At 48.1% G+C, this 24,993-nt stretch overlaps 1 protein-coding gene across 2 annotated transcripts; it reads right to left on the reverse strand.

Moving 5' to 3' along the window:
* Positions 1-458: 458 nt before the first annotated feature.
* Positions 459-24,035, reverse strand: Flcn (folliculin). 2 transcript variants are annotated; one of them, XM_029569099.1, is made up of 13 exons: positions 23,653-24,035; positions 20,479-20,590; positions 18,005-18,273; positions 16,303-16,449; positions 14,128-14,349; positions 13,164-13,324; positions 11,203-11,294; positions 8,063-8,253; positions 4,636-4,749; positions 3,948-4,071; positions 2,713-2,844; positions 2,501-2,606; positions 459-1,724 (listed from the first exon to the last, which is right to left on the reverse strand). In XM_029569099.1, exons 3-13 carry the CDS (start codon positions 18,251-18,253, stop codon positions 1,523-1,525), a joined length of 1,740 nt encoding a protein of 579 aa, XP_029424959.1. In that variant the 5' UTR covers positions 18,254-18,273; positions 20,479-20,590; positions 23,653-24,035; the 3' UTR covers positions 459-1,522. The 2 variants fall into 2 exon arrangements, with proteins under 2 accessions (XP_029424959.1, XP_008842877.1); XM_008844655.3 differs by having other exon boundaries at positions 23,546-24,035.
* Between the last annotated feature and the right edge of the window lie 958 nt (positions 24,036-24,993).

Below are 24,993 nucleotides of genomic sequence, written 5' to 3' on the forward strand. Positions count from 1 at the left end.
CCAGGCACAGACCTTCCACTTCTAAGACCGAATGCACTCTCACTGGGGCTTCTGGCAGTCTGTCTTAATTCGTAGGGGCTTAGCCATTTCCTGAAGTAGGACAAAATGTTAGGTGCACGGGCTAGAGATGCCACATGTGTGCTTTCCACTCCAACTCCAGAGTAACTTGGAGAAGACAGTCCAAGGTATAACCTCAGTGGCTTAAACTTTCCTGCCATTGAATACTGGCCACTCACTGATGTCATTTTAACCATGTGCTATGTAACAGCTTTTGGTCAGCAATGGACCACATATGTAACAGGCCACGTAAGAGCCTATTATCCAGTCTCTGAACTGTTGGAGTCTACTTAAGTATGCCCTATGACTCCTCCATCAGTGACACTGGTATACAGTGGTGCACAACTACATCTTCTTGATGGAGATACTAACATAAATACAAACATAAAACCACATAGTCATCGATTTATAAAAATACCGATTTATTATGTTTCAATGTTCTTGCATGAACAGAACCAAGACACATAAGCTTGGTCTTCATGTTAAATATAAATTAAAGGAACAAAAATATTTATTAAAACTGTATGGTGGGGTGATGGATCTGTCTCAGACTGTCACACTCTGTGGCCACAGGTTAATGCTGAAAGCAGCAATAGAGAAGAAGGCAACATATAGTCATGGTTGGGGGCTGGGTATCAGGGCTCAGGCCTGTCATCCCAGCACTTGGGAAGCTGAGGCAGGAAGATCATTTCAAGTCTGAGACCAGCCTGGGCCACAAGGTTAAAGTGTAGGTATTCTATAGCCAGCCTAAGCTACAGAATAAGATCTTGTCTCAAAAAATGTCATGGGTTTTGTTTCACTGCCTCCACAAGTTGGCAAGTGGAAACATAACAGAAGAGATGCTCTAGCAAAGCCTGGTCTTTCTTAGGGACCAGAAGCGCCACCATACAGCTGAGGGTTAACCTCACGGTCAGCCCCTGGAGACAATGACCACTGGACAAGCAATACCACCTCAGAATATGAACTTCAGAGGACTCAAAGTCAAGGAAAACTGCCACTTCACCCCCAAGAGCCTTTACAGAGCCCTAACTCAAAAACAGATGAGCAGAGACCATGGGTGGGCGCATGGCTTAGGAGTTCATGAAGACAGAAACACAGCTGGTCCAGGACACTTGCAGACCTTCATGGTGGAAAGGTTGGCTGTTAGCCCTGAGACGGCACACTGCTGCAGTCAAGACTGGCCTGACCCTGTCAGTTCCAAGCCTTTGTCTTCAAGAGGCAAAAGCAAGTTCTGACAGTCCCTTGACAGGGCAGTATGGTACAGAGGGAACACTTGTCTCTGTCTCTGCCACCTTTCAACAGCTTTGAGATGCCACAGAGCCCGACAAGGAAGAAGAGCCCAGCCCCGCAGCCTTCATTCCTAGGACACAGCTCATCCCAGCAGTCAGAATCTCAATAGCAGTCCTTCTCACAGATCTGCAATGACTGTGCACCACACACCATGTTCCAGAAGGTGCTCTCAGAGTCAATTACGAGACTCTGAGGCCGTGGGGCTGCGGACTGTGGACATGAGGTGTGACTTGTAGGTTTTGCTCAGGCCCGTCATCCAGAACTTCAGCAGCTTGACATTGTCCTCTTCTGATGCACCGAGGACACTCAGGAGCTTCTGCGTGTCCTCCTTGGGGCGACTGTCAACCTTGGTGAACTTAAAGAGGACCTTCACTTTGCTGCAGAAAAACAAAAACAAACTCAGACCCACAGCCCAAGCACAAGAGCTCTACTCACAGGACCCAGTTTTCATACCCCTGAAAACTCTGCAGGCCCCACTGGAGTTCTCCCAGAGGAAAGGGGCAGAGCCACAACATCCCTACTTAGGGTCTCACCCTGGGGAAGGGCAACCCACCAACATGGCAAAGAAAAAGATGTGTCTGCAGTCTCAGCTACTCAGAAGGCTGAGGCAGGAGGATTCTTTGCACCTAGAAGTTTAAGGCCAGTCTGAGTGACAGAAAAACCCATCTCAAAAAAAAAAAAAAAGAATTACCCTTAAATTCATGTTAATCCTGAGCTTCACTGCATTATTTGAAATCAGGAAAATGTTTGACTAGCTAAATTAATCTGAAAAATTACTAAGACGCAAGGCATGAGGAAACAAAAGTAACTTGCTTTTAAAGGACAGGCCCAGTGATAGTATGTTTGGCTATCATGCACAGGACCTGCATCTAATGCCCAGCATCTTCTACCCCTCCAAGACCAAAAGAAAATTAGGCAGTGAAGTAACATAGCTTTGATCAGAACCTCTTTCATGAGCCTGGCATCAACCCCCGATAGTCACCCCCACCTCCCAGAGCAGAGGATCCAGGGCAGGAGACTTTAGGTCATTTCCCAAGGTCACGGACCCCCAAGGGCCTGGCCTCTTTTTAGCAAGTAGCTTCTGCTTTTCCAGAGAGCCCATAGTCTTCCAACACAAAGCAAGGAAAGCTCTCAAGGAAAGGCTAGGGCTTACTTCATCCACTCTTCCTTGAGGCAGACGAGGCACTGATCTACCACATCTACAGACAGGTTCTGGTTCATCAGAGCTGCTTCAATCTTATTCAGGATGGTGGGCCCAACTGGGGAGGAGGTAACAATAGAGGGGGGACATCAGCACTGGGCAAGGGAGAGGGACTGGTACCCACTCCTGCCCTGATGAATTGTGACATCAACAGCAATACCCACCTCGGTCTGCAGCCACAGGGCTCCCACTGGTCACCACAAACTCGTACTTGCTGAGAGACTGGTCATCCTCACACCCAACTGGGAGGAGGTTAGAGCGCATGGCTGGGTGGACCTCTACAATGACTACAAATTCTGTGGCAATGCAAAACATACCATCCTGTGAAGTGTTCCTTAACCCCATGACAAAACCCACCTCAAGGAATACATGCTGTCAGGGAAAAGGCCTTCCAAGAGCAAGAGTTTTGGTGCTTAAAACCTTTTGTGGCTTATTTATGAATTAAGGATTAATTTTTGCCTCAAACTAGTAATAACTCATTTAATGAACAGTAATAACTGTTTACAGATTGCATACATCAATTCACTTTATACCAAGTAGCCCTCTGTGAATGGTTCCACTATTACTCCATCCTACAGATGGTAACTACCTGGACAGGTTCAGTGGCCAGACATACAACTAGTGGTACAGGAATTTCTGTCATTTCTGAATGCACAGCCTGTGCTTCTAACAGAGCCTATGCTTCTAACACAAACAGAAGGCACTGTCCCAGGAGCTCAGGAGCAGCCTGGTGCTATATAGGTGCTGCTTGGGGCTATGGAGCACTTGCTCTGAGTAGATGGGCGTGTTCCAACACTCTGCCCCCTGAGAGCAGTCAACTGACTATTGTAGATGTGTCCAGAAGCCATGATTTGCCCAAGAGGCCAGGATCACATCTCCAAGCTAAGACCAAGACACAAGTTCATAGCACTCCAGGAGGTGAGGTTATACACTGCAAGCCCTAACCACACCAATGGAGGTTAGGAGACAGGACACAGACAAGGACTAACAAGATGTGAGCGTTAGGAAAGGGATGACAAGGGTGAACAGGAAAGATGTATAGACCTTAGGAGTCCTGTGACCCCTGAGTCTACCAGACTTCTGAATCCCAGAATGATGACCATCCCCAGGCATATACCCTTACTGTCCTTGGTAGATACACACTTCTATCTCTATGACACACAGCCTACTGAGAACCACGGCCCCCATGAGCTGCCCCTACTATGATCATCCAGACCAACTCTACTGTGGTAGAGAAAAGGAGGCCACAGGCAATAGGCAAGCTGATCGCACACACGGGGCCTCTGACAACATCAAGTCTTGCCTTCAAATCTTTGACTCAGCTCCAGGAGCACCTCTGGGCTGGATGCAGGAGCTTCCTAAAGCACCAGCCAGTGCATGTTGCCCAGAAGATACTCACCTGAGGCCAGCACATGGGCAGGGATTGGCACAGGAGGGCTGAGCCCTAGGAAGTTGCAGCGATAGGCCTCCTCGTACTGGCTACTATAAGGGATGATGCGGACACAGCCCACAGGCAGCATGGTCTGTGGAAGACAGGACGGCTCAGAACCCACCACAGCAGAGTCCTCTGCAGTTAGTTCACAGCCTCCCACCTTGGAGTGTCCTTGGACCCTCAGCCCAAATGTGGTTTCCTACCAAGAGGCCCCAACTCTGATCCTGGCTGTCAGTCTCCCTTAACACTGGCATGTGCTGCCTCATCCAGTATTCTTTGCCTGCTCAGATGTTCACCACCACCAAGAGGCACTCAAAGGCCTTGGCAGCCAGCAAGCATGCACATGCCCAGTACTTAAGCATCAGGCCCCTATGCTGTGAGGTGATCCTATACCCCAACTCCCACTTGAGAATATCCATGTATCAGCAGGTGCCAGTACCTGCCCAGGTGACTTCTCAGAGGAATTCCAGGCTGGGAAAGGGCAGATAGAACAGCTGTCAATCATAACACAGGAACAATGCCAATGCCCATCCTTTTCACCAGGTGTTAGATCCAGGCACAGACAACTGACTCCTGAGGTTCTGCACTGACCGTTGGTGCACCTTGATATTCCCCCCAAAGTCAAGCATTAGCACATAGGAAAAAAGGTGCTTACCCGGAGGACTTCAAATGCTGACTGGACAAGATTCACGTCTCTGCTTTTCCAGATCACCTGGTTTCCCATGAGGACATGCCAGGCCAACATGCGAAAAGATGTAGCACCCAGGACCTGAAGCATAGCACATAATACTTTATACATATTACATGAACCACTTCTCTCCTCCCCTTGCTGGAACTTACTTTCTTCATATGTTCAGAGACTGGTATCCCTTTATAGCAAAGGGGGTCATGGTCAGCAAAAGTCAGCTACCTCTCATCCTAGGGGATACTAGGTGACCTGTCCAAGATTGACAGAGGACATCCCCATATTCCAAAACATCTACATTTTTAACATTTGTCCCCCAGTTTTACTTTGAAAAATGCAAAGCAAATGGTTAACTTTTTCAAAAGTCACCCTCTCTAAACATGCTGTCATGCAGAAATGTTTGGAAGTGAATTGCTGGCTCGTCACACTAGCACCCAGGAAGGATGAGGGCTCTGCCTTCACAGCCCAGACCACCATTTTACCCAGGCATTTCACCCTGGCAGGCAAAGCAAGACAAAAAAACAAACAAACGAAAAAAAAAAAAACAGAAGCTAAAAGACCATTATTTTACAAAACTTGAAAAACCTCAAAGCACTCCCACCTCCAGCAGAAATCAAAACTCCTTCTACTGTAACCTCATAAAGAATTAGCAAGGTCAATGTCAGCTCAGGTTAGCACTGAAGAATGAGCATCTTTCACAGAGAACCCCTGGACTTACTCCATTTTTCCAAATTGGACTCAGGTCTCCAGGGTTGATGGCAGGGGCCTGTACTCACTGCCCCATCTTGCTGGCACCTCCATTTTCCAAAATGGAAAATAAAACAGAAAACAGCCAGGCATGGTGGTACACACCTTTAATCTCAGCACTTGGGAGCAGAGGCAGGCAGATCTCTGTGAGATCAAGGCCAGCCTTGTCTACATACTTGTCTACATAGCAAGTTCCAGGCCATCTGGGCCTACAGGGAGATCAAAAAAAAAAAAAAAAAAAAACCTATATCACAGTGAAAGATTTATCGTCCTCTTTTTTCAGGCCACCAGGGCCAAAAGGAAAAAAAAAAAAAAAAAAAAAAAAAAACCTCTTTGCCGGTAAAATTAGTTCTCCCTTGAAAAAAGTAAAGTGTGTCAGAGAGATGGCTGAGCAGGTGAAAGTGCTTGCCACACAAACATGATGACCTGAAACTGATCCCTGGAAACCATAATAAAGGAGGGAGGAAAGAACTGACTCCACAAAGTTGGCCTCTGACCTCCACATGCGCTCTGAAGCATATATAGCCCCCATCTATTTCATATATACACATACAATATTAATAAAAAACCAATTTTTCCATTAAAGAAATAGTCGGGCATGGTGACACACAACCTTAAAAAGCACTTGGGACACCAAGGCTGCAGAGGCAGATGGATCTCTCTGAGTTCGAGGCTAGCCAGGGCTATATTATGAGATCCCCATCTCGATCAATCCATCAATTGATATAGATAGATGATAGATGATGATAGATAGATAGATAGATAGATAGATAGATAGATAGATAGATAGATAGATAGATGATTGACAGATTAGATAGATGATGAGAGAGAGAGAGAGAGCCATAATAAATGGTAAACTGGGAATGGCTGCATGCCTATAAACCCAGCACTTGGTAAGTAGAATCAGAAGTTCAAGGCCATCCTCACTTACATAGTGAGTTCGAAAACACCCTCAAATACGTGAGACCCTGTCTCAAAAAGAAAAAACATAAAGTATAAAAAAGGGAACAATGTGCTTTCACTCAAAGCAATCCTCTCCTCCTAACCAACACACCACAGTCAACCTCATCAGACTCTTTTTAATACTGGTATTCTTAAGTACCCATGTGTACCTCCCACTCCATGCTGCCTATTTGTTTCTTCATGCTTAATAATATTCCTGTTGGGGACAGGCGTGGTGGTGCATGCCTTTAATCCCAGCACTTGGGAGGCAGAGGCAGGCAGATCTTTGTGAGTTAGAGGCCAGCCTGGTCTACATAGTGAGTTCTAGGACAGCTGGGGCTACAGGGAGACCCTGTCTCAAAAAGACAAAAACAAAACAAAACAAAAATAATAATACTAATAATATTCCAGTTGGAGCCAGGCATGGTAGTGCTTGCCTTTAGTCCCAGCATTCAGGAGGCAGAGACAGGTGGATCTCTGTGAGTTCAAGGCCAGTGAGTTCCAGGACAGCTGGGGCTACAGGGAGACCCTGTCTCAAAACAGACCAAAAAAAAAATCCTGTTAGGCTAGAGATGGCTCAGACGTTAAGAACACTTGCTGCTCTTCCAGAGGACCTGAGTTCAATTCCCAGCACCCATATCAGGTGGCCCACAACCACAACTCCAACTCAAGGGGATCTGACACCTCTGACTTCTGAAGACACCTGCACTCCTGTGTGCACACTATAAGTACACACCTACAAACACTATTTTAAAAATCCTTAAAAAAAAAAAAAAATAGGGGCTGGGCATGGTGGTGCTCGCCTTTAATCCCAGCACTCAGGAGGCAGAGGTAAATGGATCTCTGTGAGATCAAGGCCAAGCTGGTCTACATAGTGAGTTCCAGGAAGGGCCAACCTGGTCTATACAGTAAGTTCCAGGTCAGCTGGGGCTACAGAGTGGCCCTGTCTCAAAAAAGCAAAAATAGATAATTAAATAATCTTCCTCTGTCTAGACACACTGAAATTACCAAGGTTTACATGTAGGTTATACCCAATTTACTGTAAGAATGTCCATTATTTTCAAGCTGCAAAGAGTCTAACCTAGTGTTAGCATCTTCAGAAGATTCTAGAATAGTTAAGATTAGAGGATCACTCACCCAGGCCTTACAGATACAGATGCCAGGCTGGGGAGACAGCTTGGTCCATAAAAAGTTCTTGCTGGCAAATATGAAGATTTGAGTTGGAGCCCCAAAACCCACATTAAAAAAAAGAAGCACGCACACCCACACACATGCTTATTAACCCAATGCTAAGGAAATGTCAAGGGGCAGAACCCTGAGACTCACTGGCCACCAACAAGCCAGTATAGCCTACTTGACAAGTCCCAGGCCAGTTAGGAGACCTTGTCTCAAAATGCAAGTTAGATGGCATCCTGCAGAATAACACCAGAGGTTGACCTCTGGCCTCCACACACATGTGCACACACCAACATACGCACATGCATGTGAGTGTACACAGACATAATACCAGATGCCTACCGTCATTAAATGGGTGCTAGTCCTGGGGTAAAGACTCTGACATCCACTGTGCCCATAGCCACCCACTGAGAAGGTTCCTAGTTGCCAGCCCTAGATGTAAAAGAGGCCCAGGCCCCAAGCACCAGTGTGCTACAGAGTGACCAAGCTGTTCTCTGGAGTTTCCAATTAGGACTATACTGTCACTGCTTACCTGCCTCATGTGCCGAAGGGACTTGAAGACCGAAAGCTTTCGGGGCTGCCAGCTTCCACAGTCTGAGAGAAAGGATGAGTCTGTTGGGCATTTGGTTAGCTCCCGCCCTTCTGCACCCTCTGGCAACACAGGGTTTTTCTCTTCCTCCTCAGCCTCAGAGTTGTCCCAGCTTTCAGATTCTTCCTCTAAGTCTACAGGACAGACAAAAAAGACTGGTATTGAATGTGCTCCCCTTTAAATGCAATAGCCTGGTCATGTGACTACTTCAGCCCCAGGGGACCTCTGGCTACAGTACCAGCCACTGTTGTACCTTCAAGAGACCAGCTGTCTCTGCCACCTGTGCTGGGCATCTGGGGAGGGCAGGAAGGCTTGGTGGCTTTTACTTAGTCCAGGCAGAAGCAATATTCTAGAAGTTCTTACTGATGGAAAGCTCAATGATGCCTTGCAAACAGCATGTTTACCAGCACTGCTCTGCCAAGCACCAATCCTGGGGCTTCCCACACCATTTCACACATCTTCCCACCCACACAGGCACAAATGTTTGTTACTTCTACTAGTACTCATGGTGGGCTCACAATCACATCTCAATCACGTCACACTGAGACCTGAAGGGCAAGGTTCCCCTATACAGAGTGAGGATTTGAAGTCAGTTCTATCAGATTCCAAAGCATGCTTGAGCCCACACTCAGCTCCTTCATGACCCAATACAGTCCAAATGTGGCTAAGACCCATGACATGGGCACATCTAGTCCTCCTGAAAGCATACCCAACTTCTCCCAGAAAACATACCACATAGAGATACTAGTCTGCTTGTCTGCACTATCTACACTTCTTTGAGCGACATTGTAGTAAAACAGTTCTAAGAATGACTGACCCATGGAGACAAGAAAGCAACTCCAAGGTCTGTCTTTTCTGTGTGTGTCCTGCTCTCCTGAGACCTCACTCCTATCTCTCTGTGCTCAGGAGTGCTCAATGGAGCACTAGCGTGTGTACCTTAAGTGCTCAACCTCAGTGACAATCTGCAAAGAGATTGGACTACTGAGAACCGAGACATGTGCAGCACTGTTTGTAACAGACTGCATCATGAACCCTAAGTGACCACTGAGTTTCCAGCCCGCAGCCATGAGGAACTGTCAACACCAGAACTGAAATCATCTGGAAGGAGGCTGAGCTAGCACTGGGGGCTGAAGCCCTGCATAGAGACCCCAAGAAAGTCAGTCAAATACAAAGTATTCTGTGCTTCAGTGTAGAGATTCCAAATAGGAATGCACGGATGGTGGTGTGTGCTCATCTCTTCTGAAGGAGGTAAGACGGAGGCTCGGTGAAACTCAGGAAGTGAACAGCTCACAAACCTCAGGAAGCTTCTGAAACTAGTAAGATTCACAAGACCCTTCCAAGGTGAGAGAAGCCAAAAACGATTGCTAGGGAGGAGACAGGCAGACCTACAGCAACCTTTGTCATCCATGCTCCTGTAACTCCTCACTCAAATTCCTATAAACAACTCCAATAAACTCACTGTTTTGTCAAATTGGACTTTGGTGGAGTTACTTTAGTCTGTCATTGGTTCCTGATTGGGAGTTAGCAAACAGTCATTCACGTGTCCCCAGGAAAAGTCACACAAATGAAGGCCAGGCCCCTGGGAGGCTTAAGAGCCACTGTCCTGGATAGAAAACTCAAGGACAACTGATACAGCACTCCATCTATTATGAGACTAAGCACTGGCTTCATCCCAACAACCTCAGTCTATTTTTCACCTCTTACTCTGATGGTTGACAGAGGGATGGACAGGGGCACTTTTACACTCTGTATTATAAAGACATATACTGTTAAAAAAAAAAAAAGGAAATTCACAGTATAAAAAGGAAATCTGTGTGCACACACTGTCCATGCTTTCTTTGTTCTGGATTAACCCTTTTCCCCCAACTCAGATACCCCTGGAGGAGTATAGGGTTGCTATTAACAAACACCAACTAAACTTAGTGTTTCAGGAAGTACATGAATACAAACACCCATAGAATGAGGGAAGAGTGCAAGGCACACCAACAAGCACAGACATCCCAAGTCTCAAAAGTATGCTGACCACTGTTAGGTTACAGTCCTCTGGCTACCAGGCTTTCTCACCCAGAAGTCAGGCCACACACCCCCTCCAGACTTTCCCTCCCCATTTCAGGTGCCAGGTACTGCTGAATGACAGTTATGTCTTTATCAGTGCCTTCCTGACTTCTGATACAAAGACTGGATCCCATGGTATGAAACAGGTTCAACCCCCGCCAAGAAAACAGTTAAGAATCAGAAACTGTTTGTTCTATAGAACTGGAGGCCTGTTTCTCTCCCTTCAGAGCCCCATATGGCTGTCTGTGCTATGCCATTACCTCCTCTAATACTCTCCCATTTCAGGGCCTCATCGTGGCTGGCTACAGCCCTGAGCTTGTAATTTTCCTAATAAATCTCTTCTGAAGGATAATCTCATGCTAGCTTCCTCTCTATGAATCTGTCACTATTTTCTTTTTATTTTATGTGTATGAGTGGCTTTTGTTTATTTTTTGAGACATCTCCCTGTAGCACCAGCTGGCCTGGAATTTGCTAGGTAGACCAGGTTGGTCTTACAGAGATCTGCCTGCCTCTGCCTCCAGAGTGCTGGGATCAAAGGCACAGACTACCACACCCGGTGTTTTTTATTTTTTTACCTAACAACCACCTGACCAGAGAAGCAAGACTGCATTCCAGAATGACTGATTGCCTTTGCTTCCCCCCGCTCTTCTATATTATCTGTTGCCTAAAGAGGAGCTATGAGACAGGTTTTAGTCTTCTCAGAATGCCAGCTCTAAGATTCCTATCTCTGCTCACTGGCCTTCTGTGGTGATAGGCAGCACAAGCTTCAGTGCCACGGTTGTGACTCCTAAATACAGGCAGCTCTAGTGGGGATCCCCAACCTACCTAAGAATAGGCTTTCAAGGCACCATCAAGGAAAATGAGAAAGGAAATCGCAACAAAACCACCGTCAGCAAGGGACTGGTCCTGACAAAGGCCTATTAGGCTTGTTCATAGCCATAACCCCTTGTAGCAGTCCCACCTGCCAGGGCAGCTAAAGGCCAGGGGCCACTGCAGCCAGAGGGCCCAGCAGAGGTACATAGCCTTACCAGCAAGCTTCTCCATCTGGACCAGGGTGTCCTCAGTGGGGGCACCCTCCAAGAGCTTCTCTGTCAGCCGGCTACCACATGCCTTTAGGAGCCTGGAGATGAACACAACACCCGCCATGAGATATCCTTGCCAATGGGAAAACTGGACCTAAGGCTCATCAAGCCCTTTGTTCAACCCCTAGCTCACAGAAAATGGCCTATATAAACATACTCGAGACTACCCCACACATTCTGTAAGACATGAGCCTGATCCTCCTTTAAGGGCACGGGAAAGTAGGGTGCAGAGCAGTTTGAAGAAACTGTTGGCTTTCATCCAATTCAGAAGTTACCTTTGAGACAAAAGGGAACACGGAACAAGGGTAGCATACTGGACAACTCTCTAATTCTGCTGAGTGAGCTAATGTTATTATGGCTACATTTATAGTTCAAAAAATACAGCTGAAAACATTCTAGACAATTCTCAAAGGAAAAAATACAAATGACCAATATATATGTGAAAAAGTATTCAATATCGTTAGCTATAAGGAAAATGCAAATTAAGTGTCTTGAGATTCCATTTCATACCAATCAGAATGAGTATTATCAAAAAATCAAGAACAGGAACTAGAAAGATGGCTCAGCAGGTATGAGCACCAGCTGCTCTCTCAGAGGACCCAGGTTTGGTTACCAGCACCTATACGGCTGCTAACAACCATCCATAACTCCAGTTCCAGGGGGATCCAATGCCCTCTTCTAGCCTTTGCAGACACTGTATGCACATAGTACATTTACATACAAGCACGCAAAACACACATACAAAATATAGACTTCAAGGGGACTAGAGAGATGGCTCAGGGGTTAAGAGCACTGACTGCACTTGCAGAGGACCCTAATTAAATTCCCAGCACCCACATGGCGGCCTGACAACCCTCCCTAACTCCAGTTCCAGGACCTCCCCAGGCCAGGCATTGCAGGACACGGGTACACTTATACACACGTAGGCAATATACTCATACACATAAAATAATGAATAAAATATTTTAAAAAGGAAAAAAAAAAATTTCAAGTTGGGCATGGTGTGCACACACCTTTAATCCCAGCACTCAGGAGGCAGAGGCAGACAGATCTCTGTGAAGTCAAAGTCAGCGTGGTCGACCTATCAAGTTTTAGGCCAGCTGAGGCCCTGTCTCAAAAAAAAAATCGAGAAAATCAAGAACAATAAATGTTGGTAAGGATGAAGAAACAGGAAGCCTTATGCACTGCTGGTGGGAATGTAAACCGGTACAGGCACTATGCAAGACAGAGTGGAGGGTCTTCAAAAACTAAAAGAGAACTACTAATATGACCCAGCTATACCACTCCTGGGTATTACCTGAAGAACTCTAAGTCACCAGACCAAAGATACTTCATATCTCTGTTTATTGCTGCACTATTCACAATAGCTAAGAAAACAGGACCAGTCTACATGTCCATCAACTGATTAATATGGTACATGCAGAACACTAAGCATATTACATGCAAATAACACTAAGGGGCAACCTGTACCCGCTGAGCCCTAAGGCCCTAGAGGCTCCACCCCATTCTCCTAGACTACTCAGTGGAGACTGTCTGCTCCACATCCATAACACACCTGTGTACCAACCCTTCACTTCAGATGTCAGCTGACTATAGCCCCACCTGCAAAAATTCCCAGACCTGAACCAAAAGCACCAACTCACAACTCAGAAGCCTGAGCCAGATGCCTGCTGCCATCTTTAAAGAAAAGGTGCTAGTCTTGGTACAGAAATGCTCTTTGTATCAGTAAAGTGAGTTCTATCTAAAAGTGTTTCCAACCAGGGGAAGAGGCCCAAGAGAACAGGTCTCCTGGTTCAGAGCTCACCAGCAGGTGCATACCAGTCAGCACCACCAGAAGGCAGCCAAGCAACTTTGGCCAAGGGTTGCCCTAATGGCTCAGTGATCTGCCATCACTCATGACTCATTACCAGGCAAAAGAGGTGTGCAGACATGCCCATAAGTTGTCATCACTGGTCAAGGAGGTAAGAGAGCGGGCAGCATTGCCATTCCTCTGGTGCAGGAAGGGTGTGAAGGCTGTGTTCATCCTCTGGGCACGCTGTGGACATCCAAACTGCTCTGCCTCAAACACCTGAATACAAGGAGGAGCGGAGGAGGGCACTTCAGTTGAGGCTGAGACCTACCTGTTCACAGCCACTGCCATTCAGTCTTCCCAAACTTTCTTGCTATCTTCTCTTTGACTCAGAACACGGAAGTGCCACAGCCTGACAATGCCTCACAGGACAGCTCTGGGGCCCGGGAGAACAGGTGCAGAGCTTCTCCCATCCCTCTTCTATCCTACCACTGGTCCCTTAGGTTCCTGCTGGGTACTTATAACTCTCCCAAGTGCTCTTGGCCTCCCCCTGGCAGGCCCTTTCTACAGACGCTTGCATGTGAGGGAAACACGACTAACTCCTACACCAGTTTCCTGTGCCCTCAAGCCACACTCCAGCTTAGCAGAGCTGCTCTACCTAGCAGGATAAGTGATGAGCAGCCCCTACCCTACAGCTACAGACAGGGCATGAGAAATAAAGAGGCTTTGTGATTTGGAGTCACTGCACTCTAAGGTTCCATCACCAGAGTATGCCCACCTGCTCTGTGATACAGCACTACAGCTGGAGGGATGCTCAAGGTGGGGGGGTCTTGACAAGACTAGCAGACAGTGTGGATCCTGAACAGCAAAGGAAGCAAAGACACCAGGCAAGAAGCCAGTAGCTAGACAGCAGCCAGGAGAGCCACAGGTTGATTAGGAATGCCACTCATCCCCCATCACAACACCGAGGCTAAGACCACAAACAGGGGACCCACAACAGCAGCCAGGCCAAGAGGACCACTACTTCCTTGGTTCTCAGCATCCATACCAGTAGGGTGAGTGCCCCTGACTCCAGGTGTCACCTTGAGGGCCTTGCCCTGGAGCTCATCAATGATCCCACGGATCTTTCCCAGTAGGAAGGGCCAGGAGTTGATGAGGTAGATGCGGTCCATCATGATGGCGATGATGCTATACCAGCGCTGGAAGCCCCTGGCCAGGCTGTCTTTGATAAAGAAGGTGTGGCTGAATACAAAGCCATGCTGCTCATCCCCAAAGAAGATAGGGCCTTCACGACCAGGACACACCTGAGAGGAAGCCACAGTAATTCAAGAACATTCCTCTTCTGACTTTGGTTAAAGCATCTTGGGTACTGGTTTTATTGTTTTGGTGATGCTAGAATGAGAACTCAGGGCTCTGCACATGGTATGCAAGTGTTCCATCACTGAGCTGCACCCTAGCTTCTCCTCAACCCCACCCCCTCCGTGTGTGTGTGTGTGTGTGTGTGTGTGTGTGTGCGCGCGCGCACACGCGGGCACACGCGGGCACGTATAGTGAGACTAGAAGTCAACGTCAAGTGTCTTTCTCGATCACTCTCCACATTTTTTCTCTGAAACAGGGTCTCTTACTGATCTTGGAGTTTGCTGTTTTGGCTAGGCTGGCTGGCCAGGATCCACATAACTCTACCTCCCCAGCACTGGGGTTATATATACACACCACCATGCCTGGCCTCTACGTGGGTGCTGGTGATCCAAACTCAGGTCCTTAAGCTTACATAGTAAGCCCTCTACCCAATGAGCTACTCTCCAGTCTTTCTCTCCTAGATCTTTCTTTTAGGACAAATTAGCCAGAAAATATCATGGGGAAGGTAGGAGGGGACAGGTGAGAATAGGAGCTTCACAGTCACTTGTTCCTGTGTGAGAAACTTCTTTGCTTTTTCATAGAGCCAGGGAAAGAACCCAAGGCCTTATGCATACTAAGTATACACTCTACCACTGTGCCACACCACAGGCCGTTTTGTTTTGAGACAGGGCCTCACTAAGTAGCCCTGGCTGGCCCAGAACTCTCTATGTAGACCAGACTAGCTTCGAGCTAACAGAGATCTGCCTACATTTGCCTTCTGAGTGCTGGGATTAAAGTCATGCACCACCAGGCCAAGGTTTATTACCAGTGCCATAACACCAAACTCCTTGCTTTTTTCCACCTTCAGCCACAGACAACTCCTATATGAATACTCCATCTACCCCAAACCTGACTTGGGCCTAGAGTGAAAGGACACACTCGATTCTTAATTAGTCCTTTGGTCTTTTCCTCCTGATATGCTTATTGAACGTGTAACTATTGTATACATGGCATTTACCTACTAGCAAACATGCAGCAGGAGACTGAAAGAGTCAAGTGAAAACCAGCAACACAGGCCCAAGAGGGCAGATGAGGTAGATACAGGGGCAGGAATGCTTAGGAGCTGAACCATTAGGTCTGTGTGACAGATCAAACCTAAAAGCTAAGACTTATATTTGAGAGCAGTAGCCAGGTACTCCCAGAACAAACTGCATTCTGCAGAAGGTTCTGAGAGCTCCGCGATGGAGAATTATGGTTGAAGACAATACAAAGGTGATATTCGATAGAAAAAACTGCATACTAGAAATTGTCATACTACAGAAGCATGTCCATCAAGAATGGACAAAAGGGGGCTGGAGAGATGGCTCCATGGCTGCTCACCCAGAGGACTGGGGTTCAAATCCCAGCACTCACAAGGCAGCAAACAACCATCTACAACTTCAGTTCCAGGGGATCTGATGCCCTCTTCTGATATTCATGGTCACCGTACAATACGGATGAACTTAAATACATGAGGCAATATACTCATACACATAAAATAAAAAATAATATTTTCGCCAGGCGTGGTGGCGCACGTCTTTAATCCCAGAACTCGGGAGGCAGAGGCAGGCGGATCTCTGTGAGTTCAAGGCCAGCTTGGTCTACATAGTGAGTTCCAGGACAGCTGGGACTACAGGGAGACCCTATCTCAAAAAGACCAAAAAATAAAATAAAATATTTTCTAAATGAACAAAAAATAAGAGTCTGTTACTGAAAGTGAACGCTACCTCCATTTAGACAGCCAGAGTCCACAACTTACCCTTCAAGCTCTAACAACTATAGGCATGCTCACACTGCACTGACAAGCCAGGCAGTCTACAAACAGCATTGAACCTGTATTTATGTGATTTCCCACAAAGACAGCCCAACACCAGCCTTACCTCACAGCTCAGGCTCCGGACACAGGCTTGGCGGACAATGCTGAAGAGCTGAGGATGGTTGGGGTGCTGGTGACTGACGTACTTAATCGAGGTCTCTTTATCATAGCTAATATAGCCTGGGTGCCCTGCAGCAAGTGATCGGCAGCCCTGCCCACGAGAAGGACATGAAATGTATTAACTGGAAGCAGGCAACAAAGTGTCCTACCCATGTGCATATCTGAATTTAGAAAATCCAATCTTTTTTTAAGATTTATTTAATTGAAACAGAGGGAGAGAAAGAGAGGGAGAGAAAGAGAGAAAGGATAGACAACTCAAAGGAATTGTTCCTCTCCTTCCATGGTGGATTCTGGGGATCAAATTCAGGACATCAGGCTTGGCAGCAAGCAAGCACTTTTAGACACTGAGCCAACTACCAGTCCCCACATTTTTAATTCTTTCAAAACAAGGTCTCATGATGTAGCTAAGGCCAGTTTGGAATTTAGGAATCTCCTGCCTCAGAATCTTCCCAAATGCTGAGATTACAGACACGTGCTACTATGCCCAACTGTCTTCATCTATTTATATATAGTAATAACTAGCTTTTAAATCTCTACTTACTTCAGGCTTTAAGTGTTCTCTAAATAAGAAAACCAAGACCTATGGGCCACAAAAGTTGTATAAAGTTAGCAGCAACAGCTATGGCCTACTGAAGCTTACTAGCAGGCATGCGTTCTCCATTACTTATCTCATCCAGTCCCAGGGGCAACTCCAGATGACTTCAGCAAGAAGCCCCATTTTACAGATAGCTAAGACTGTGATGAAAAGCTGCTGGACCCAGGGCACAGAGCAGTCACTTTTCTGAGTGATTCCATCTACTCTCCATCAGACCTCTTTCCTGGTCCTGAATAAACTGGAAGCAGAGGCCACGGCCATAGGCTAGAGTATGACCTCATCCACGAGAGGTGAGTGCTGGTATGACAGCCTGAAAACCCATCACTCAGACTATCCAGGGTGAAAGTGAAGAGGCAGATGGACCCAGAGCCACCACACTGGAGCTGCCACAAGCTTAGGCTTTGTATCTTGCAAGGGCCCTAAGCTGGCATTGTGCCAGGCAGACACTAAGGTAAGACCCTCCCAGGAGACCTGAGAGCCTAGCCTAGTCCTCTAAAACTCTTCCTTCCCTCTCACTCGTACCAAGGCCTGAAGGCAAGGTCCACATTTCGACCCTCAACCCTGGCACCAGTCCCTCAGTTTCACTCAACAAAGGACTTTCTTCCACAATGCCTGCTTCTCAGCAGAACCAAATTAATGAAGATGGATTCCTCTTTACTGCAGCAGCAGCAGCTCCAACTCCTACTCAACCAGGCCAACCCAGGTCCTCCCCAACAGTGGCCTATTGGGAACTTTAGCTTCACTCCAACAAAGAGGAACTTTGGTAATCAAGTGATGAGCTGAAAGGATGCGAGCCTGGGTCTGATGGTGCAATGAACCAAAGGTAACTGCCATGCTGGGGTGGCAACTGCATGTCAGAATAGGTTAAAAAGACACACTGGGATGATGGGAAAGAGACAAAGGACACAGGGGGTACACACAGACCAGAAGGCCTGCGGAGAAGCCTGAGGTCTGGGCCTTACCCAATGCTTTCAAACCTTAAGAGGTCTTTCATGCCTCCCCCACCTTACCTCACAGAAAGAGTAAAAACACCTCAAGCAAAAACACTTGCCTCACACATGTCCGATTTCTTGGGCCCCGGGCTGCTGGACTCAGCACTGGCGCCCTCAGCTGGACTGTGGGCACGGACCCGGCTGCTCATCTGGATGCCACCCTCTTCCTCCTCAGCCTGCTCACCCTGGCCAGGACTATCCCCATTTCCAGCACCCTGGGGCAGAGGAGCATGCAGAACTTCTGTGCAGAAGAGAGTGCGGGGACCATGGAGCTCACAGAAGTGACAGAGGGCAACGATGGCATTCATGGTGCTTGCAGACAAGAGGCCTGTGGAGCAAGAACACCATCAGTATGCTTGAAACCTTGGCAGAGCCTCTGACACACTGAAGCCACACAGGTAGTCCTGATAGGCGCCTGCCTGGCAGAGGAACTCTCCACCTGCTGAGCACCCACCATACACCGGTGCTGCATCAGGAGGAGAGAACAAGGGGGCCAGACAGATAGGAAGGAAGGAAAACTCAAATATACACTCACACTGAAAGCACTAGGTGAAACTACAAGTCCAGGAGGCAAATGACATTTGCAGGCACATTAGAACAACACAAAGAAGTGGCAGGCACCAAGCTGCTCCTTCACCCAGTGTCTCCCACCTGCTGGGCAAGGTTTAGGTGCTGGGATGCTTGCAGGGACTCACTGCCAGTGATGAATACATCTCATTCCCATGTGGGGAGACCTGGAGCATGGCATGGGAGCAACCACAGGGAACCCCTAGAGGCAGGACAGTGGAAGGGATTGATTACACAAGCACTAGTGGAGCTGAAGGGAACCTTCTTCACAAAGGCCAGGCAGATGCAGGGCATCTGTTCCCTACTTTACACAGATACCAGGAAAGGTATTCAAGTTCAGAATGTTCCTGGGATTCTCACAAAAGAGGAGATGGTCTGGGGACAAAAACCACAGCAACAAAGGCAGAAGCGGGGACAGCCACAGCCAGCATCCCCGACCCATGGGCACTGTAAGCCATACTGACTGGAGAAGGGTCAGGAATAACAGGCCAGAGTACTCCTTTATTCGCCACACCCATGATGCCCACAGTCACATGTGACAACTTAGAGTTAAACTAACTAGAGCAAAGTTTAGCTCCACAGCCTCACCTGCCAGGTTTGGAGTGCTCAGTAGCCACATAAGGCTTATGGCCACCATCTGAACAGTATAGGTTCCAGGACATTTCCCTCAAGTGTCACAGGACAGTCCTGCTCAAGGCAATGTGGAACAACTTCAGTCTCTGAATATGGGTGAGACACTGGCCAGAAGTCAAACACTCTTCTGAGGGACACCTTTTCCCAAGTATTCATCCCCTGGAAGGCTGGATAGACTTGACCAAGGGATGCTCAGTCAGATGGCATACCTGGGATGCCAAACTCAGGAGGGAGGTAAGGTAGTAGTTCAGTGTGCACCTGCACCTGACAGCAGGCTTAAGAATCTGTACTTTGGTTGTCTCTGTATCCTCTGAGTTGGCACTCCCCCTGGCAGTCATGTCTGCAGCCTATACCTTTAGCTCATCTGCTAAGGCTATAACCGACCTGTCGTTTCTGCAGGTAACTCCCTAAGCTGACAGGCTGCCACAGCACCTGTCCTCAAACCTGAGGTTCTACTGGGATTAGCAGCAGCAGGCACAGAACAAATGGCAGGACAGGAGACCAAATTTGGGAACAGTATGACACATGGCCCATGAAGATTCTTACCACAGTATGAGAAGGTGAGGCTGAAGGTAAAGTTCCAGAACACTCTACAGACGTCTGTCTGGCTCACCCTTTCTCAACACTTGGCCTCCATGTGCCGTCCCTACTCAGAAGCCTCTCAAACTAGCCCATGCAGACTGCCACCTCCTTTGTCCTACCATTCCCATCCTCCCACTTGGCAACCTTGGCTTTGGGAGCTATGTTGATTTACAAATGCAAAGTCCCTATCAGTGGAGACTTTCTAGTTAACTGTAATCCCCTCAGCATCCACAATAGTTCCCAACACATGGAAGACACCAAATTAAGAGTTAGGAGTTACCCATAGAGATGACTGTTGTCACCAGAGAAAGTGGAGGTGTCCAGGGAAATTCAAGGGCAAGCATAGGAAGAGCAGTGAGATCAAGGATAACGATGGTTTAAGGATTCACCACAGCTGGTCATAGTAGCATACACCTATAATCCCAGCACTCAGGAGGTGGCTGGAGCTCAAGGCCAGCTGCAGCTACATAGCAACTTCCAGGCCAGCCTGGGCTACATGAGTCAATGCTTCAAAAAAAAAGAAAAGAAAAAGAAGAAAAATCCAATGGGAGGAGATGAAAGAATCAATGATAAAGAGGTTGGGGAGTTAGAAAGAGAACCAGGACCCCAAGACAGAGGCACACATTCTGGGAAAGGGGCCACATCCTCCTTGGAGAGGCACACAAAGAACAGAGTAAGTCCTTCCAGCAGAGCAGTCCCATGAGAGCAGCTCTTAGCCAAGTTTACCCATGTGTAAAGCAACAATACTAACCTTATGCTTAACAGATCACACCTCCACCATTCCACCTGGACCAGAACATGCAAAATCCCATTGGATACCAAGAGTATGGCAACTGCAATCACACTCAAAGATCTGATGTTTACTACGGAAGGAAAAATAAAAATCAGAGTCAATTCTGAGAGGTCTCTGTAGCATGGGAAACATCTGAGCAGCTTATAGCCTACCTCAAACTAGGCCAATATCAAAGAGGACTTGGAGCTTTATCTGTTGTTATGCTTTGGGTCCTTTTGAAAAATATTTTGTTTAGGGGCTAGAGAGACGGCTCAGTGGTTAAGAACACCAGCTGCTCTTGCTTAGGACCCAGGTTTTGTTCCCAGCACCCACATGGTAGTTAACAACCATCTGTAACTCCAGTTTCAGGAGATCTAATGCCCTCTTCTGACCTCCACAGGCACTGAATGACATGGGTGCATATACATATACACCAGCAATGCATTCATACACATAAAATAAAAATAATAAAATATTTTTAAGAAGAAAGGGAAATGTAGTTAATTCTGGGTGCCCATGTGTCTTAGTTTTTTTCTCCTTCTTCTTCTTACTTTGATGAAATGCCATGACAAAAGTAATTTAAGGGAGAAATGGTTTATTCAGCTCACAGTTGAGGCTCCATTCCCTCATGGCAGGGCAGGGCCAGGAGCAGGAACTTGAGACAACTGGTACCATTACATCCACAGGCTTTTGCAGAGAGCAGTGACTTGCAGCCAGTGTCGCAGAGAGCAGTGTGGTTCTTCTGCAAGAATAGCCAGTGTTCTTAACCGCTGGGCCATCTCTCCAGCCCAAAAATAAATATTTTAAAATTTTTTTTAAATTATTTATTTATATATTTATGAGAGAGAAAATGAATGCATGCACATTCTATGGCACCCACAAGGAGGTCAGAGGACAACTGTAAGGTCCCTTCTTGCTTTGCACCTTGTTGAGGCAGGTCTCTCTTGTTGTTTCTGACTCACTGTACACTCCAACCTAACTGGTCCAAGATCAACCCCACAAGTCTGTCTCTGCCTCTCATCTCACTGTCAGAGTGCTGAGATTACAGGTGCATCCAGGTTTTTACAGATTCCAGGGATTGAACTCAAATCATCAGGCTTGTATAGCAAGTGCTTTTCCCTGCTGAGCCACCTCGTTGGTCCTGCTTTGGCTCTTCTAAGTCCCCCAAAGAAGGTCATGTGTTGAAGACTTGTTGCCAGCTGATGGTGCTGTTGGGAGGTGGTGGCACCTTTCAAAGATGGGTCCTAGTGCAAAGAAGTTAGGTGACTGTAGTGTGCCCTTGAAGGGAACACTGGCCATTCCCTTTGCTTCTCAGCTGTCACGAGGCATGAAGCTTTGCACCACCATACACTCCCCACCATGGTGCACTATGTCACCATGGCCAGGCACAGTAAGGCCAAGTGACCATAAACTGAAACTGTTTAAGTAGAAATTTTTTTTTAACTTTTTTTTTGGTCTTTTATGAGACAGGGTCTCCCTGTAACCCCAGGTGGCCTGGAAATCGATATGTAGACCAGGCTGGCCTTGAACCCACAGAGACCCGACTGCTTCTGAAAGGCATGCACCAACACACCCAGCCAAAAGAAAACATTTTTAAAACTATTACATTTCCTGGGCCGGGCATGGTGGTGCACACCTTTGATCCCAGCACTTGGGAGGTAGAGGCAGGCGGATCTTAGTTCATACACAGCAGGTTCAAGAAGAGCTGGGGCTGCAAGGAGATCCTGTCTCAAAAAGACAAAACTATTAAGCTTCCATCCTTCCTACAGCTGGTAATTCCATGTATCATACCAATTTAACCCTTTGGGTCATGGGACTAGACAGGTCTCTCTTCCCATTCTCCAGCAGAAAGGGAAACCAGAGGCAGTGTCACCAAGCACTAAGATCACACAGGATGTTCCTAGTTCTAGTTTTGACAATAAGCACTTGTCTAACAAGAATTCTGAGTACTTGGGATACCTCACACTCGAAGACAGTTAAAGGAACCCTAGATGATACTTAGTTCTGGAGTCAGAGAAACCTACTACCTGGGTCTCTAGTCCTTAGCGGTGGTGACATCCACTGTTATTTAACCTCTCACAATGCCACCCTGGCACAGGAGAACGGGCTCTCAGGTTGCACTGAATCCTTCAGTCACTCTCCAATTCCAATGCCCACCAAGCTGGTGTGAGTATGCCTAACAACCTTCCTTTCCAAAAACTTTGCACAAACCAACCTGGTGTTTTCGTTATCATACCTCAGTTCCTCAGAGTGGCAGGATGCATATGCATGTCTCTGCCTACACTGGTTAAGCCATAGACCTGGCCAACTATACCCACACTATCCTTCCCTGCTGTGCCCAGGCCCTGGTTTACTTCATTATTTCCTGTAGTCTCATAGCAGCGGGCCACTAAGTAGACACAGAAGGAGTTACAAGAATCTCCACAGGAGAGAGCAGCATCTCCGTCCCCGCAAGAGGAGGGAGAGAGATAAATATGGGACTGTATCTCTAGCTCAGACTCCCTCCCCACCACTTACACCAATTTCACCAGATTTCCATTTATAGAGCTCCCAGGCACATGACACTAGCAGGGCAAACAACGTCACGTGCCATGACTGCTCAACTGCAAAATGACAACAGTGATAAGCCGGCGCCTCCAGCACTAGCTGGCTGTGGCCTTTTCTCTGCTGGGGTCTGGTGTGAGGCACCTAAAAAGCTGGAAAACCAGCACCTACTTCCAGCAAGTTCCTCCAGGGCTGCTGGCGACCACCTCAGACCAAGATCCACCCGCCAAACCCAAGGCCAAACATTCCTTCCAGAGCCGGAGCCTGAGTTATCTCAAGCCTAGGCGGAGAAAAGCGCGGAGCTCTGCGCTGGCCCAGGGCCGCAGGACGAGGCAGTGTAGCGGGGACAGGCGGAGCGCAGCCCGTACTGCTGCTCAGTGGGACCGACGCCACGCCACGGCCGGCGGTAGCTTCCTAGTCACCTCCCTCATCCCGTGTTTACCATCCCGGTCCATCCAACCCTGCCGCCCCAGTCATCCCGCTCCCGCAGGCCAACACCAACCCAGCTCTGCAGCCCGCCTGCCACGTGGGCTCTGCGGACGCGGGGCTGCCCGGATCCAGGGTCACCGGCTCCCGGGTCGTCGCTGCGGCCCCTCTCCCTCAGCTCACCGCTACGCCGCCCAGCACAGAACCAAGGCGCGTGACCCCGCAGGACGGAACCATCCGCGGCAAGCCGCGGGGGAGCGAAGGCGGGCAGCGAAGGCCCGGCCGGCCGCGAGGCCAGCGGCGCCGAGTCCCCAGGAGGACGGCCGGGACGCGCCGCTCCACTAACCACGAGGCCCAACCCCGTGGCCGCAGGCGCGTCGGAGGCCGCTCACTCCCCACGCGGGAGTGCAGATGGTTCCGGCCGCCGGGGGAAACCATCGGGAGGAGCGGCGGCAAAACTATTTCCCTAGCGGGGGAGAGTCCGGACCACGACCTGGCTGTCTCAGAGGAGGAAGGGAGCAGGGGAACCTCCTCGAATGCTCTCGGTTCTCCTGGATTCTCTCCTGCCTGGTAAGTTGCCCACGGAAGTTATCTTCTCCCCCCTCGCGAGAGGGTGGAAGGTGCGGGCAGGTCTGGGCAGAGGAGGCGGGGAGAGCTACGGGAAGCGGCCGAGTGGTGCGGTGCATGGGACTGCCTGTGTTCACCGCATCCCCAGCGTCCAGACCCCACCGGGCCTAGGAGCTTTTAAACCCCTTCAAGGTTGGAGGTTTAGTTCAGTGAGAAACTCCCATTTTGTTCCCATTTCTCCATTTTGCTTCATGCAGGTTCAATCAGCCCGAGGCTGAACTTAGTTCCATTAAGTTTCCTTCCCCCTTAGGGGTCCAGTTCCTAGAAACAGTTGACCACAGAATGGACTGTCGCCACCATTGTAACTGTTTTTGCATTTACTTAAGGAGAAGCTAACCTAAATAATATTCTGTTTTTCTTATACTAAAATAGTAACCAATGAGAAAATAAAAAGAAACTAGGCGCCATGAATGCTCAGGGGCCCACAGCCCACTTGTTAAAACTTAACAGAAACCAGGACCAACCTTATCTAAAGGCTGCAAGACAGGCAGGCGCCGGTCAAGCTTCACAGATCAAGCTATAAAACAGGCTTTACGGTCAGAACTCCTGACCCCCCCTGAGGGCCCGATACCAGGAAATCTTAAACATCGGTGTCACTGAGGTCACCTCCCATTTAACAATCCCACTTCCCCTCGGCCCCTGCCCTTACCCCATATCTCTGCATACCTTTGAAATTACTGGTAAAATTACTATGTGTGTTTGAAATTAACCAATAACCGCATTTCTGCTTCTGTACCCTGCTTCTGCCTTATAAAAACCCCCTGAACTCAACCTGGGGCGCGCTAGTCCTCCGAGGAGACTTTGTGCCCACAGGTACCTGTGTCCTGAATAAACCTCTTGCTGTTGCAACCCAAAGGCTGACTTGTCCTCCGTGGTTTCACTCTTACATTTGGAGGT

The sequence above is a fragment of the Nannospalax galili genome, unplaced genomic scaffold (genome assembly GCF_000622305.1).
Source record: "Nannospalax galili isolate Female #2095 unplaced genomic scaffold, S.galili_v1.0 scaffold441, whole genome shotgun sequence".
NCBI lineage: Eukaryota > Metazoa > Chordata > Mammalia > Rodentia > Spalacidae > Nannospalax > Nannospalax galili.